This window comes from Echinops telfairi, unplaced genomic scaffold (genome assembly GCF_000313985.2).
Source record: "Echinops telfairi isolate 266 unplaced genomic scaffold, ASM31398v2 ScPeMD7_3509;HRSCAF=4178, whole genome shotgun sequence".
NCBI lineage: Eukaryota > Metazoa > Chordata > Mammalia > Afrosoricida > Tenrecidae > Echinops > Echinops telfairi.
In genome coordinates, this window is record NW_022107407.1 from 10,046,310 (window position 1) to 10,061,511 (window position 15,202).

Genomic DNA, 15,202 nt, shown 5'->3' on the forward strand with positions numbered 1-15,202 from the left:
CAGACTTCTATGTCTGTATCTAGTCTGTAGATAAAATCTCACATGTCCAAAGACATGTTTAAGGCTGTTTGCTGGCAGAACGAAGATTTAGAAACAACTTAAGTGTTCATCAAACAGGGAGCAAGTAAAAAGACTATAATGTAGCCGTGCTGTTGAATACCACCGGCCAGGTGAAAAAGAGGCTCCAAGACCTTGTTGCTAATGACAGAGGGAAACCGAGTAATAAGACATGCCTTGTGATAAACTATAAGGTTATTTTAAATTATTCTATATGTACATATGTGAATCCCTGTCTACACTCATGTATAGATGTGTGTGTTCATGCATAAGGATATGCAAATATATGCATGTGAAGATGTGTGTTTGTATGTATACAAAGGGGGAAAAGTCTTGGTTAGGGAAATGGGGGTAAAGAGAGATTTTGACTTGTGGCACTACATAATTATGTGTCATGTTCTATGTCAGCAGTTAGAAACCACTAACTGGCCCTTGAGAGAAAGACAAGGCATTCTACTCCCATGAAGAGTTAGTCTCAGAAACTCACAGGGGCAGTTCTGCCTTTGCTATAGGGTTGCTATGAGTTGACATCGACTTGATGGCAATGAGTGTGAAGGTTTGAATCCAAATATATTCACATTTCCAAGGAGCTAACACAGGTCACAACAGCAAGCTTGTATGTGCCTCGTGTTCCATCTTCCCAAGGATACTCCAAATGAAACGAGTTGGCAAGAAGGTGGGGGTGGAGTGAAGGGCACAGAGGGAGGGTCTGTTTCCACATGGGCAGCTCAGATGACTCTCACAAAGGCACAGGGAGCAGGTGGAGCTCAGCCGGTGACAGGCCAGGACTCAATGTACCACTGAGACCCTGGCAAAGTTGCTCTCCCCTACTAATAGCCTTTTCTCATCCAGAAAGCCATGCTCCTGATACTGGGTGGAGCTCTATGTTGGCATCATTACAGTTCAAGTGTGATAGAATCCGAAACAGAAGATATTTAAGAAATGAATGTTGACTGAAAGGCAACATGGATGGGTGAATTAATGTATGCAGTAACTTCTATGCACTAAAAGTATATAATCATGTAAAATTTCATTTGAAATTTTTTTAACTGGCAATTTTTGTTGGTTTATTTTTTAACTTATATGACCCCTTGCTTTTCTGATTTTGTATTACACAATGAATTATACTTAGTTTTGCTTACAGAAGTTCTCTATTCAGCTGAACTGAATGCATGCTAGATACAAGATAGCTGAAGAACTTGTTTGCTATGGCCTGCTAATGAGGTCACTAATGAAATCCATGAAAATCTCAATAAACACCTAGCAAAACCATGAATGGCTGGAGGTATTCCCCTATTGGACAAGTTAACAATTTAGTCGGCCGTGGCTCTTTGGATGCTGACAGAAGACACAGACTCTGTGCGGAGAAAAGAACTTTATTACTCAGAGTAATCACGGTAGTCAGACCACCAACAGCTCCCTAAGCCCTAATTCCTCCATGTTTTCACAGAGGAACAGGTGATAATGGCACACACAGCGTGTTGGTTACAAGAGAAGACCGATGATTTTAGGTAGCCTGAAACTTTGATCATAGGCAGTGAACATGTGGACCGCCCTTTTTTCCAGAGGAAATGTTTTTATGTTACTTGTCTTCTGATTTACTAAGGAGGAGACATTTTCCCTTCCAAAGCTGGAGGCAAACCTGCCTTTTACTATGAAGAGGTGCACCTTCTCTGTCTCTTAAGGCTCTTTGCCATCAAAACCCTCTTTAAATGATAGTCCAGGAAAAATGCCAGTCAGTGCCTCACTCACAAGGCACACCGAGACTCAAAAGACCCCACACCACCTTTCTTGTCAGTCCACCTCTCCATCCCCAAGTGGGTTTCCTTTGGATGTGCCCCAGGGTGGGATTTCTTCTTTGAAAACTGAAGGTGTTGGGATGCTGCTATACAAAAAGAAAGAGAAGCGTGGATTCTCTGGTAGGTTCCACAAGAGTTCCCAATGACCCTCATCTGTATTCATATCCTTATGTCCCCCTCGCCCTTGACGTGTGGCCTGGAACTAGTGACTTGCTTCCAATGACTGGAATACAAACAACAGATAGATCTTGGGAAGTCACTTTCCAGACTACGTTATGAAAGTGTCCTGCCACCACTCTTCTCTGTGGCTCTTTGCCTGGCCACTAATGAAGCCAGCTGCCACGTTGTGAGCTGCCCAGTGGAGTAGTCCGTGTGACGGGGAGCTGAAAGTGGCCACTGGCCAACAGCCAGGGGGGAAAGCCCTTGAATCGAGCAACACATGAGGAACTGCGTCATGCCAGCAGCCACAGGAGTGAGCTTGACAGCAGGGCCTTCTCCCTTTGGCTGGATCTGGTCAAAGAGACTAGAGGGCCTCGCTAAGCCAGGCCAGGCAAAAATTCCCGACTGACAGAAACCAGTGATTGACTTCTAGTGATTAGAATACAGAGATAAAAAATATTTTTATTTTAAGCGATTAAGTCTTGGAATAATTTTTTATAGATAATAACTTGCAATACAGATAATACTTTGCAATAGATAGCTAAAACAACGATTGTAAAAAGTAAGAGAAAAAATGACACCACAGATTCAGTAGTAAAGGATGGAGAATTCTTTCTTTTTCCTAACAGCTGAGGTTTAAAAGAAACCAAAATTGTTTTTACTTGGATGATAGTGAAAAGGCACCTATAGCCTAATGTAATTTATAGAAACATTGGCCACAGTTAAGTGGGTTGTTTTCCATATGGAAATTAAAAGAATGACAGTAATTTAAGACTAATTACCATTCTTTTTGCCTAACTACTGTAATATTTTAAGACTGCATCATTTGGACATAGGCAAGCACTGTGTGGAAGAGCAATTCTGAGTAATAATTGTGTAATGAACATTTGGGCTACAAGACAGCTAATAAAACTTTACTTCTTCAGAAACAGCAACCAACAAGGCTTTTTTTTTTTTTCTTCCTTTAAGCATACACCATGTTCTAAGGCTTAGAAACTCAGACCTTTACTGAATGAATCTCTTGACTTCTGAGAGAGAAACGGTGCTACCGACACTCTGCTCTCTCCAGATGCGCAGCTCCCTGGCTGCTGTCACTTTCTGGGGGGCAGCACTGTTCATAATGCCATGAAAAGCCAGGATTCAACCAGACTGGTTTCCATTCACCATTGGCACCGGCTCACACATTCTCCTTGTCAAATTCGCATATGAAATACATGGTGATGTGGCAAGCCACGTCGTTCCAGCCCCCGGAGGCCACCATTTCCACACAGTCCTCCTCATCGTAGGCGTTGTTGGGCTCGCCATTTCGCCACTTGCTGAAGGTCTGCATGGGGGATCGGTCAGAATAAACAAAAGTACCCTCTTTTTCCAGGTCATTGATCCCAATGAACACTCGAGCGAGGCCTGCTTGTGTGATGTAAGCGGCAATCAAGCCATTGGAGGGCTCGTCTTTGGGCATGCTCAGCGTCCCTCCTCGCCCTTGGCAGGACAGCTGGGCATCCACATACCTTTTCTCCTCCTTCACCAGCAGATAGATCTTATTATCTGTCTCTCGCACACCAGCGACAGCTGCAGGGGAGGGCAGTGCTGAAAAGTGAGCACTTGCATTTCTATAAACAAACTTAATGCACACCACATCCAAAAAATAGACAGATATCAGAGAGGGTGGATAATGTGGAAATGTCATTTAGGATACATTATCTGGGGGGAGCATAGGGGTGCGGGGAAGACAGGCAGTATGGGGAAAGGGGAAAAGCACAGAGGAGAACATACCATTTTTTATGAATTGTAACTCGGTTGTCAGTTGGGTGACCTGGTTATCCATCTCCCCAATGGCCTTCCTCAGCTGGCTGCACTCGCACGGGATCCCTGTGAACGTTATGGTCATTGTCTCATAAAAAGGAACAAAAGAAAGGGTTTTGCAAAGAAGTCGATACCTTTCCCCAGAATGTTTACATTTTATTCAAGAAAACATGCAGATCTTTGAGGTCATGATGGTGGATTTGGGACTTTATCCTAGAAGCAAGGAGAGGCGATGACTATGAGAAGTGACATAGACTTATATTCTTAACGAATCTTTCTTCTGATGGTAGTGTAAAGAATGAAGGAAGGCGCAGGAACAAGAAAGGGCAGACAGACATCACCTGAGGAATTCTTAGAGTAATTGAGGTAGTAGTGTTAATAGCTTGCATTAGAGTAGAAATGGAGAGGGAGAAAACTCGGAACTTTTTATAAAAATGTTGATGTAGAGCCCACATGATTCTATGATTGTTTTGAGTCATGAAGTAAATTGAAAGAAGTTGAAGACACCCTAGTATTTGGTTTGAGTAACTCAATGGAAGGTGGTAACATTTATGTCTAGTGGCTTGGGGAAGAGGAATATGTTGAGCTAAAACTCACTAGGAGACATGCAAATGGGGAATTTGAATTGACCAACTGTGGGGCTCTGTATGAGAGCCGGGGGCCAGAAATGGACACCAAGCTGAAGCTGGTGCAAACGGTGCTACTGGGTGAGGGTACGCTTGACTGTCTGGTCTCTTCCCAAGGACTGTTCCTGGGAATAGAGGTGCTGTTCCCAGGAAATGTCTCCCTCCTCACTGAGCCCCGTGGTATAACACTGTGTCTGTACCGAGCCCCGTGGTATGACACTGTGTCTGTATATCCTATAGAAAGTACTTGTCCTTGCCCTTTGTAAACTAAACTAAGACTAAGGAGAGGACTGGGTCCCTGAGGAAATGTGCCCCATTTCTGGGAGGAAACTGAACACCAAGCACATGGGAGAGCAAAGGGACACCACGGGACGGGAGGGGGGGCAGGCAGGGTCTCCAAGAGGTGGGTAGGTCAAGACTCCAGCCATTCCCGAGGTAGGCATGGCTTCAAGTGTTCTTTTTTAAAAAAAGAAGAAGAAAATCAAACAACTGAGGGTGGACAGGGGCAAGGGCGGGTGTCCCATTTATAGAAAACATTGTAAACATACACGGTTTATAATGCATGTGCTTCCATCTGATGTTTGCATGTCTGTCTGTCTGTCTGTCTGTCTAGTCAGTCTTAGGTCTGGATCTCAGAAGCCTTACTCTCCCATTACTCCACTGACTGCCTCACCTCTGGAACAGCTGGCAGGGCTGGGTCTGAGCCTCCACTCTGGCTCCAGAGCCATGTGGATGTGAGTATGTGCATGTATGTACATGAGACGTCTGAGAAAAATCTATCTATTGGGGCTTTATTGGGCTATATGTGTGAACACATGAGATGAGATCATTTAAAGCAGCCCCCTGCAATGCCCTACAATCATCCTGATTGAGTGGATACTGCTACACAGGTGTTCGGTAATCCAGTGAACATTCATGGCCAAGGGCACTGGGGGAGGAGTCTGTGTTTAAGAAGATGATTTCACTTCTGCCAGAGGCTAAGGGAAGAGGCTAGGCCTTGGAGAAAGCACTTGACATGTTTTTTTTATGGAACCCCAAGGCGGAGAACACAGTACACCCCGTACTATATAGCTATTTTTAACCAAGTTCCTTTTCAAGCATTGTTGACCCAAGTCCAATGCTATGAACTTTAGATTTGGTCTTCTTGAGGTGTGCTGCTATGACACAGGCCACATCAGAATGACCTGAGTCAGAAAAGGACTAAGTGAGTGACCCATTCCTTAAACCACCTGTTGCAGATGAAAGGATCTGATATACTCCTTTGGATTGAAAGCTGTAATGCCCTGGTGAGAGAAGAGAAAGAGGCCTGCTAACCCTAAGGTCATGGATTTAAAAGTTATTGGACTTTGATTCAAACCTCTTGCTCTTGAGGTTGTCCAATAATAACCAACTTAAGATGACCAAATGCTTGCCACTTTCACATTTTCTTAATTTTTTAAGACAAGTCTTAGTTCTATAGACATAGTTCTGCCATAATGAGTATTATTGAAATGTATATCTTGTATCTAACCCTCGCTGTTTTCTTAAACAGGATTCAGTCACTAAAGTTGTTAAATATGCATAAATGATCATCCCATGTATTTTAGTCTACAAAGCTTTCCAATATATGAATATTCCCCTTATCTCAATAGTATTTTAAATCCTATATTATTGACTGGTTTAATGATACTATTATTAAAATTACCAAAGGCCCCAAAGTAGCTACTTACATTCTCTCTCTAAAAGCTGATAATGCCGCCACTAAAGCATCAAAGCTATATATATCTTAGATAGGTGAATGATTTGGAGCTCACACTTAACGATAAGCCCTAACCCAAGAACAATCATTCTTATGATGTGGCCTTGCTTGATACTCACTCTCATGAAGGGATCATTGAAGGTATGGCATGGTAGAACAAAATGTGGTGAAGGAACTAGATGGCTCCCAGTTGTCAGAAAGAATAGAGTCTAGAGTCTTAAAAATGTGATTCCGGGAACCCAAGAGGCAAGAGAATTTTGGGAATGATGAGGGCAACAAATGTATAGATGTGCTTTACACAATTGATCTATGTATTGTGATGAATTGTACGAGCCCCAATAAATTGATTAATTAAATAAAAAAAATGTGTCTTTAAAAAGCAGCCACCTAAGGAAAGTGCCAGCTAAAACCCACAAGGAAGAAGCACAGCAGCCTGTGTGATCCAAGGATTGTAAATCATAAGATCCAAGATCAGAGGATGGAATTGTATTTGAGCTTAAATTCAGTTTGCAGAAAGCTACAGATGTGAGTGAAAGCCCAAATTCCATTTGCAGCAACCCCATGAGGATTAACCCTTGATTGAGTTACTTCGGGCCATTTATCAGAGATGCAAATAGCTTTGTCCTCAGACAAAGTGCATCATAAAGTGAATGAATGCAAGTATGGTTAGGTCAAAATTTAATACCATTTGTTTCTCCTTTTGACCCATTTTAAATTTATTCTAGTGTTTATTATTTTCTACTTTCTTTTGGATTGAGACTTTTTTTCTGTTTTATTATGTAACTATATCTATAGTAATCCACTTTCTAATGCCTTCTGAGATGATAGCAAAGCTATTCACATCCTTTGACTATGGTCAGAGGGAATTCACCTGAGGCTTAATATGCATGTTGAACGTGCAAATAGATTTTGGATTTCCACTGTCGTCCATAACCTTCTGCAAATCTGGTGTTCACAATTTAAACTCTGACACCATTCCTTCCTTCAAATTTGAAATATATTATTTACAATTCTTGGATCACACAGCCTGGTGTGCTTCCTCCATGTGGGCTTTGTTGACATCTCACTTAGATGGCTGCTTGTTTGAAGGCAAGCCTTGAAGACCACAAATAGTACTCTGTCTGATAGATGGGCAACATCCAGTTTCCTCACCCAATTTTGCTGTAGCACCCATATCTTCTAGGATCTCTTCATGATGGTGCATACTGAGCAGGCCTATCACATTTCCTTTTAAATAAAAAATAAATCAGCCCAGCGAATAACACTAACATGTAGTTGGTGAAGAATGGGCCAGTGATGACACTAAGGGAATGGGGAATAAGTGGTATCATAGAAACCAAGAAGGGAGCAAGTCTCAAAAAGGTAGAGGGGGGTTGGTACACAATACTAACTGCTACTAAAGGTCAAGTAAGAAGGAAACTGAATACTGCCATTTAGTTTGGCCACACAGAAGCCACTAGAACTTTTCAGCAAGAGCCATTTCAGTGGGATGGTAGGGCAGAATCCAGTAACAAAGGGGTAGACAGAGACACTGAGTAAGCCCACACTCCTGAAATCTAGATATGAAGCAGAGAACAAGTGTGAAAGTAAATTGCTTAATAGGTTCTATCCATAGTTGGGTTTTTTTTAATTCCCACCAAATGATTGAATGGGAACTCACAAATAGGGTGTGTGAAACACTAATCGAGGGGATGAACCAGTTTTGCCATTCCTCTGTGTATAAGACAGCCACCTCAGAAAAAGAATCCTGGGACAATCAAGAAAGAACCACCACCAGTAGAGTACATGTGAGATCCTGTTCTGAACCAGCAGAAGCACTAGAGGCCACAGCATTGAGACCAGCCACAAGCCTAGAGGCCACAGCGTTGAGACCAGCCACGAGCCTAGAAGGCAAAGCACCGGGCAAGTTTCCTGGCCCACAGAGGCTAAGGACCAGAGTGACATGCCTGACAATATGACTGAGAAGAGGTGCTGTGGACCAAATGACTGTATCATTACTATTTTAAAACCTGTTAGCTTCCCTTATATTTGCTCCTTCAATTTGGTCCTTACAATGAATTATCAAACCCAGAAGAGAGTGCCATGGAAGGGGTGGTTGGTGTAAGAGTAAGGTAAAAATGAATTGAGGGTAGAGGCATGTCTGACTCTGTTTTGTGACTATCCGTTATTCAGAGTCCAAAACATATCCCTCACTGCCCACACATAGGGATTTTCTTTTGCTATTTGTACATTTGAAACTTTTTGTGACTTGGAATTTTTAAAATTTGTTTCAGTAAAAATTTTACCTAATTTAAATTTTCTAAAATATATTTCATCATCCAATTCACTGAGGTTTGACATATAGAGAGGTTTTCTGGTGAGGCTTCCTCCAAATAAAAAGCCGGTGACATTATTTCCTCATTTTCCTTTTGAACTTCCTGACATAAATAGGACTGACAGATCCCCTCACCTACTAGTAATGGACTCTTATAAAAGGAGTTCCCTCTCCCTGCCATGACCTTCACCTGACACTAAGTTCTTGCAGACAGAGAGAGATCTCTAGACTTTCCCTCATTTGTTCTGACTTGCTAAGTATCTCGTGGTGGTCCCAAATGAATGATGCTCTGTCATCTCCGGTGACTAATGGGCTGATTTTTAGACAGTTTGCATTAAAAGAGACTCATAAATGAAATCCAAGGGGCAATGATAATTCCAGTGCCACCAATCCTCCTCCTCATCTCGATGGTGCATTATAGAACTCTTTAATTAGAGGGTATTTTATTCAGAAATATAATGATGCTTCTCGCCGGTTGTCCAATTATTGAGTCTTTTTCAAAGAGCACTTTTGGACTGGTACTATTAAAATGAATCCACCACTTGCCTGTCAGTTTGTCGCACTTAGTGGCTTGTGCATTGCTGTGATGCTGAAAGCTATGCTCCCATTATTTCAAATACCAGCTGACTCACCCCAAGTGAACAGGTTTCAGCAGAGCTTCCAGAATAAAAACAGACTGTGGAAGAAGGAACAAGCTACTCATTTCTGAGGAATTAGCCACTGAAAACCCTATGGATAGCATCAAACTATTGTCAGTTACTGGAAACCTAATGAACAGAAGCAAAGCATTGTCAGAGATAGTGGCAGAAGGTATGCCCTCCAGGTCAGAAAGCACTCAAAATATGACTGGGGAGGAGGAGCCCTCGCCAAGGCCTTCTCAAAGGACTCAAAGCAGAGTCCACCATAATCACGTGGAGCTGAGCCTTCCGGAACTCCATTTGCTGATGGGGAGCAAATGAGAAGAAAAGGCTGCAAACATCAATTAAGAACTGCAACATGGAATGCATGAAGTATGACTAAAAAATTGGAAGTCATCAAAAATGAAGTGGAATGTATCAACGTTGATATTCTAGACATTAGTGAGCTGAAAAGGACTGGAATAGGCCATTTTGAATCAGAAAATCATACAGATTACTTTACTGTAAGTGAAACAATCAAGAGAAATGACATTGCTTCAAGTGTCAGAAAGGATATTTCAAGATAATGAAGTACAATGCCATCTGTGAGAGAGTACTATCTATCTGCCTTCGAGGAAATCCAATAATAAAACTATTATTTAAGTTTATGAACCAACCACTAAAGCTAGTCATGCAGAAATTGAAGAATTCTACCAACATCTTCAGTCTGAAATTGACCAAATATGCAATCAAGATGCATTGACAATTATTGGCGATTGGAAGGCTAAAGTGGGAAACAAAGTGAAGGGGACATATTGGTCGAAAATATCATTTCGGTGATAAAAAAGAAGCTGGTGATCAGATGATAGAACTTTGGTAGACTAATGAATTGTTCACAGCAAATACCACTTTTCAACAACACAAGTGGCAACTATACACAAGGACTTCTCTAGAGGGAATAGATAGCAATCAAACTGACCATCTGTGGGAAGAGACTATTGAGAAGTTCAATATCAGCAGGTAAAACCAGGTCAGGGGCCGATTATGGAGCCCTCAGTTGCTCATCTGTAAGCTCAGGTGGAAACTAAAGAGAATTAAAGCAAACTCATGAGAACCAAAATATGATGGTCAGTATATCTCACCCAAACTCCAAGAACAGATTGAAAACATCAAACACCAATGAAGGAAGACCTGATGAACTATGGCAGGTCATCAAGAACAACATACACGAAGAAAGCAAACAGTCATTCAAATGACAGGAAAGAAAGAAAAGATCAAGGTGGATGTCAGAAGAGACTCTGAAACTTGTTTTTAACCATAACGTACTTCAAGCAAGTGGAAGAAATGAGGAAGTCAAAGCACTGAATAGGATATTCCCAACAGCAGCTCAAGTAGATAAAGTCAAATATTATAATGAAATGTGCAGACCTGGGATACAAACCCAAAAGGAAGAACATGCTACACATGTTTTAAACTCAAAGAACTAAACACAAAATTCAAGCTTCAAGTTGAAATGTTGAAAGAGTCCATGAAAAAGAAAGAAAGAAAGATTCAATGTACAAAATATTGAATGATTCAGGAAGTATCAAAAAAAGATGGAAAGAATGCACAGAGTCACTGTAGCAAAAAGGACTCATGGACATTCAAGAAGTCCAGCTGCACTGAAAAGATTAGCCAAAACAAAACTCCAGGAATTGATGGAATACCAATTCAGATGTTTCAAAAAGCTTATGCAATACTGAAACCCTCACTGGTCTATGCCAGGAAATTTAGAAAACAATTACTTGGACAACTGACTGGAAGAGATCCATATTTGTACCCATTCTAAATAAAAGGGACCCTACAGGGTATGCAAATTACACAACACCATTGATAACCACCTGCTGAAGATTATCCGACAAAGTTTCCAGCAGTACATTAACAGGGAGCTGCCAGAGGTTCAAACTGGATTCAAGAGATGTTGGAACAAAAATGTCATTGCTGATATCAGATGGATCTTGGCTGAAAACAGAAAATACCAGAAAGATGTTCATGTGTGTTTCATTGACAATGCAGAGGCATTCCACTGTGTGCATCATAACAACCTATGGATAGCTTGGAGAAGAATGGGAATTACAGAGCTTTCATTGTGCTCAGGGAGAACTTGTACATGAAACAAGAGGCAGATGAGCGAATAGAACAAGGGAATATTGCATGGTTTAAAACAGGAATGTTGTGAGCCAGGGTTGTATCTTCTGACCATATAATCCCAAAATCTGGGTTATATGAAAAATGCAGTATCAGGATTGGAGGAAGTCTTCTTAACAACCTACCCATACAGATAACACAACTTTGCTTGCTAAAATTGAGGAGTATTGGAAGCATTTGCTGATGTGGAGCAAGGATTGCAGGCTTTGATATGAATTACAACTCAATGTGAAGAAAATCAAATTCTCACAACTGGACCAATAGGCAACATCATGAAAAACAGAGAAAAGATTAAAGTTGCCAAGGATTTTGCTTGCTTGGGTCCACCATGAATGCTCATGGAAGCAGCAGCCAAGAAATCAAATGGTGTGTAGCATTAGTTAAATCTGCTGCACAGGACCTTTTTACAAGGGTTGAAGAGCAAAGATGTTACTTTGAGGACTAAGGTGCACCCGACCCAAGCCATGGTGTTCTCAATCTCATATGCATGTGAAAATTGGACAGTGAATCAGAGACCAAAGAAAAATCGATGCATTTGAAGGATGGTGTTGGTGGAGAATATTGAAAGTATCATGGACTACCGAAGAACAAACAGATCTGTCTTAGAAGAAGTAAAGTCCTAATGTTTCTTAAAGGCAAGGATGAAGAAACTTCATCCCACGTATTTTGGACATGTTTTCAGGAGAGACTAGTGCATGCAGAAGGACATGATGCTTGGTAAAGTGGAGGGACAGTGAAAAAGAGGAAGGGCCTCAAAGAGATAGAGTGGCTCTGTGGCTGCAACAATTGGCCCAAATGTAAGAACAATGCTGAAGATGAGGATGACGCGAGACTGGGCAGTATTTTGTTCTGTTGTACAAACAGAATTCAGATTCAGAATCTCTTGATGGCCCCTAACAAGCGCAACATTAAAACAAATAAGATCAAATGGAAATATAATATGTAAGCGATAGATTGATGTTAGCAAGTACAATGCAGGATGTTTTCCACAGGTGCATCGATCTCCTTATAGGAAAAGGCTCAGTAACTAGCTACCCATTGGGAACATTGGATTTAACTGATTTTCTGCCTGGGTCCTAACTGGTGAACTTATTAGTTGATGGTGGAAAGGAAGGATGGCATATGACTGAGTGTTCTGGTTATATAAACACGATTATTTTGTGCTTCAATTTAGTCTATACCAGTTGTCTTTTGTGATCTATCTTCAGTACATTCACACTTATAAGGACATGTAAAAAATAAGTGACGTGTACAATTGGACTTCTCTTCATAGAAAATTCAAATACACCTCCGAGGTAACTTTGAAATCTATTTTCTAATATTACTTTATTAACCCAGGACTTCTTGGATTGTGCTATCATGTTCCACTAGAAAGTAGTCCCAGTGACAAGACTAGTATGTGGCCTTAGGATGATGGATCTAGGGGAAAGTATGCATGGGTTTTAGTTCTGATAAAATCACTGACTGGATTCATTATTTTGTCGCTCATCCTTCTAGCATCCTCCGTAGTTAATAAATATGTTCATATAGTTGGTTAAATATGTTCATATAGTTTTATTTAACTGTTGCTAAATAAAATGTATGTTTTAGTACTATGATGAACATGTTTGAGTATCTACTATGCACATAGTTTTTATTAAATGATTTAATGATATTTGAATCCCTTAACTCATTGTGTGACACAAGTGAAACCACGTGGCCACATTATTAAAGACATCATTCATTCCTTCAGAGCATTCTTTTACTGCCAGACATGTGCTAGAAGCAAGGGATAAAGGAATACCTGTAAATAAAACACAGATCCTGTCTACAAGGAGCTCGTGGTCAAGTTGAAGGGCTTTTTATGTCACACTTGACCATCACTTTAAGAAGCCCTGGTGGTCTTGAGGGTTAGGAGTTGGGCTGCTAAGCACAAGGCCAGCAGTGGAACCCCCCAACTACAGAAGAAGAAAAAACGGAAGCCACCCACTCCCATGACGAAGGGAGCACTACCTTGTTCTGAGTTAGAAGAGACCTGAGGGCAGGAGGTTCTGGCACAGCGCTAAATTAACAGTTTATAAAACTTGCACATCCATTATCCCTTGTGCTCTCTCCCCATAAACCTGAAATAAGTTCAAACCACCGTTAGGTAAGGCACAAGCACTTAACCGTTGTGGAGATAGATTACCTGGATCCAAAGCCTGGCCATTCCATTCATGTTGGGAAAATTACCTCACTAGTTTAAGACTCAGATTTCTCATCTGCAAAATGGAATGGTCATAGTTCTTCTCTCAAACAGTTGTGGAGAGAATTACATCAGTCAAAAGCCCGTAAGACACTTCAGTTCATGGCTCCCGGTTCTGGCTAAAATTAGAATCACTTTAGGAGCTTTAAAAAATACATGCTCAGACCCAGGCCCACCCCCAAAATATCCCAAATTAATTGCTCTGAATCGGCATCTTCACTGAGCCCAAAAGTACCAATGACTTACTGTATAGTCAGAATTGAGAAAACATCTGGTACATGATAAATCTCTACAAATATCATTAGGGATGGAGTAATAGGGAAAGTGGATTGAAAAATGAAGAAGCGTTAGAGTATGATTTAGTAATCTGCCTGAGACAAAGTGAGAGGCTGAATCAAGGTGGAGATGGTGGAAATATGGGGGGAAAGGATAGAGTTGAGAGAGATGTTAGTAGGGCTAGCAAGATAGCTGAGGCAGAGAAGGAAAAGGAAGAGTCCTCAGTAAAGCCTCACTTTTGTAGGTAGGAAAGGAAAGTACCAATGTGGAAATGTGGGACATTGGGGCCCAGGGGCCTGGGGAGAAAGAGGAGGACTAGTAGGCCTCCTGATGGAAATGCCATCAGACAAAAAGGCCTGTGAGATGGGTGCTCACAAGGAGAAATGCACTAACAAGAGCCACGTAGGTTTCCGCCACAAGAAGATGATGGCTAAAGCCAAGAGAATGGGCTATTATATATATGAGAAAAAGGAAAGAGTTGCAGACAAAACTTTGTAAAGAAAGGAAGAGAACAGAAAGGCGACAGAAAAAGCAGCCAGCAGAGAGAATGAGGAACTCCACCAGCACCCTAGTCACGTCAACATCAGGAAGGGCTGCTCAAGTAAGACAAGCAGTCAGAAACATGGCTGTCGCAAACCTGAGCAAGAGAAAAGAAAGCCCGCACTAAGTCCATTTGAGATGACTTAAGAGGTAACCAAGGAGGGACAGAAGCTTAAGTGGAAGGGTCACAGGGAGAATCCAGCCACAAGGATGTGTAAAATGAGTAAAAAAATTCCAAAAGCATTGTGGTAAAGATTATACAGCTGCTTTGATATAACTGGACTATTCAACTGTATGTGGAATAGTGCCAATGCGGGAGCAGATGAAGGGGGAGTAGGAGAGAGTGGAGCACATCCTGGCTCACCAGGCCTTGAGGATGATGACCCCAATTAGAGCAGCCAATCCACAGAGAGGACAACATGGCCAACCCCTCTATGAGACATGACGCCCCTCACTGACCCATAGCCCTACAGGGGACAACACTGGAGACACAGTGTGGGAATTGCACCCGATCTGACCCTGCCACACTGAGGCAAAGCACCAGGGGCATGCAGCGGAACAGCAAGGTAATGGAGCAGCAAGGTCCCCAGGGAATGCTGAAGGTGAACTTTGGGGCCAGGGTGTGGTACCCCAACAGACTGAACTGGAAAACACTCCTAAAGGCAAACAAATGATCCTTGAACTAACTACAAGCTTTTCTTTCTTGTTGTGTTTTGTTTTGTTCTTTGTCAGTGGTTTGTTGATGTTGTTTTGTTGCATATTATTTCTTGGTTTTGCTCTGTCTTGTTTTTGTGCATGTTATTATCTCCACAGGTCTGTCTAAATAAGATAGGCTGAATGAACATTCTGGAGGAGAAAACAA

General features: G+C 41.6%; 1 protein-coding gene across 3 annotated transcripts in view; it reads right to left on the reverse strand.

Moving 5' to 3' along the window:
- Positions 1 to 2,457: 2,457 nt before the first annotated feature.
- COLEC11 (collectin subfamily member 11) overlaps positions 2,458 to 15,202 on the reverse strand; it is a 109,216-nt gene continuing 96,471 nt past the window's right edge. The window contains exons 6-8 of one of the 3 annotated variants that reach the window (XM_045294260.1): positions 3,789 to 3,884; positions 3,524 to 3,602; positions 2,458 to 3,339 (exon numbers count right to left, since the gene is read on the reverse strand). In XM_045294260.1, the coding sequence (XP_045150195.1) occupies positions 3,156 to 3,339; positions 3,524 to 3,602; positions 3,789 to 3,884 (359 nt within the window). In that variant the 3' untranslated portion in view covers positions 2,458 to 3,155. Of the gene's footprint in view, positions 3,603 to 3,788; positions 3,885 to 15,202 lie in introns of all 3 variants that reach the window. The other 2 variants (XM_004709810.3, XM_045294259.1) reach the window with 2 other exon arrangements.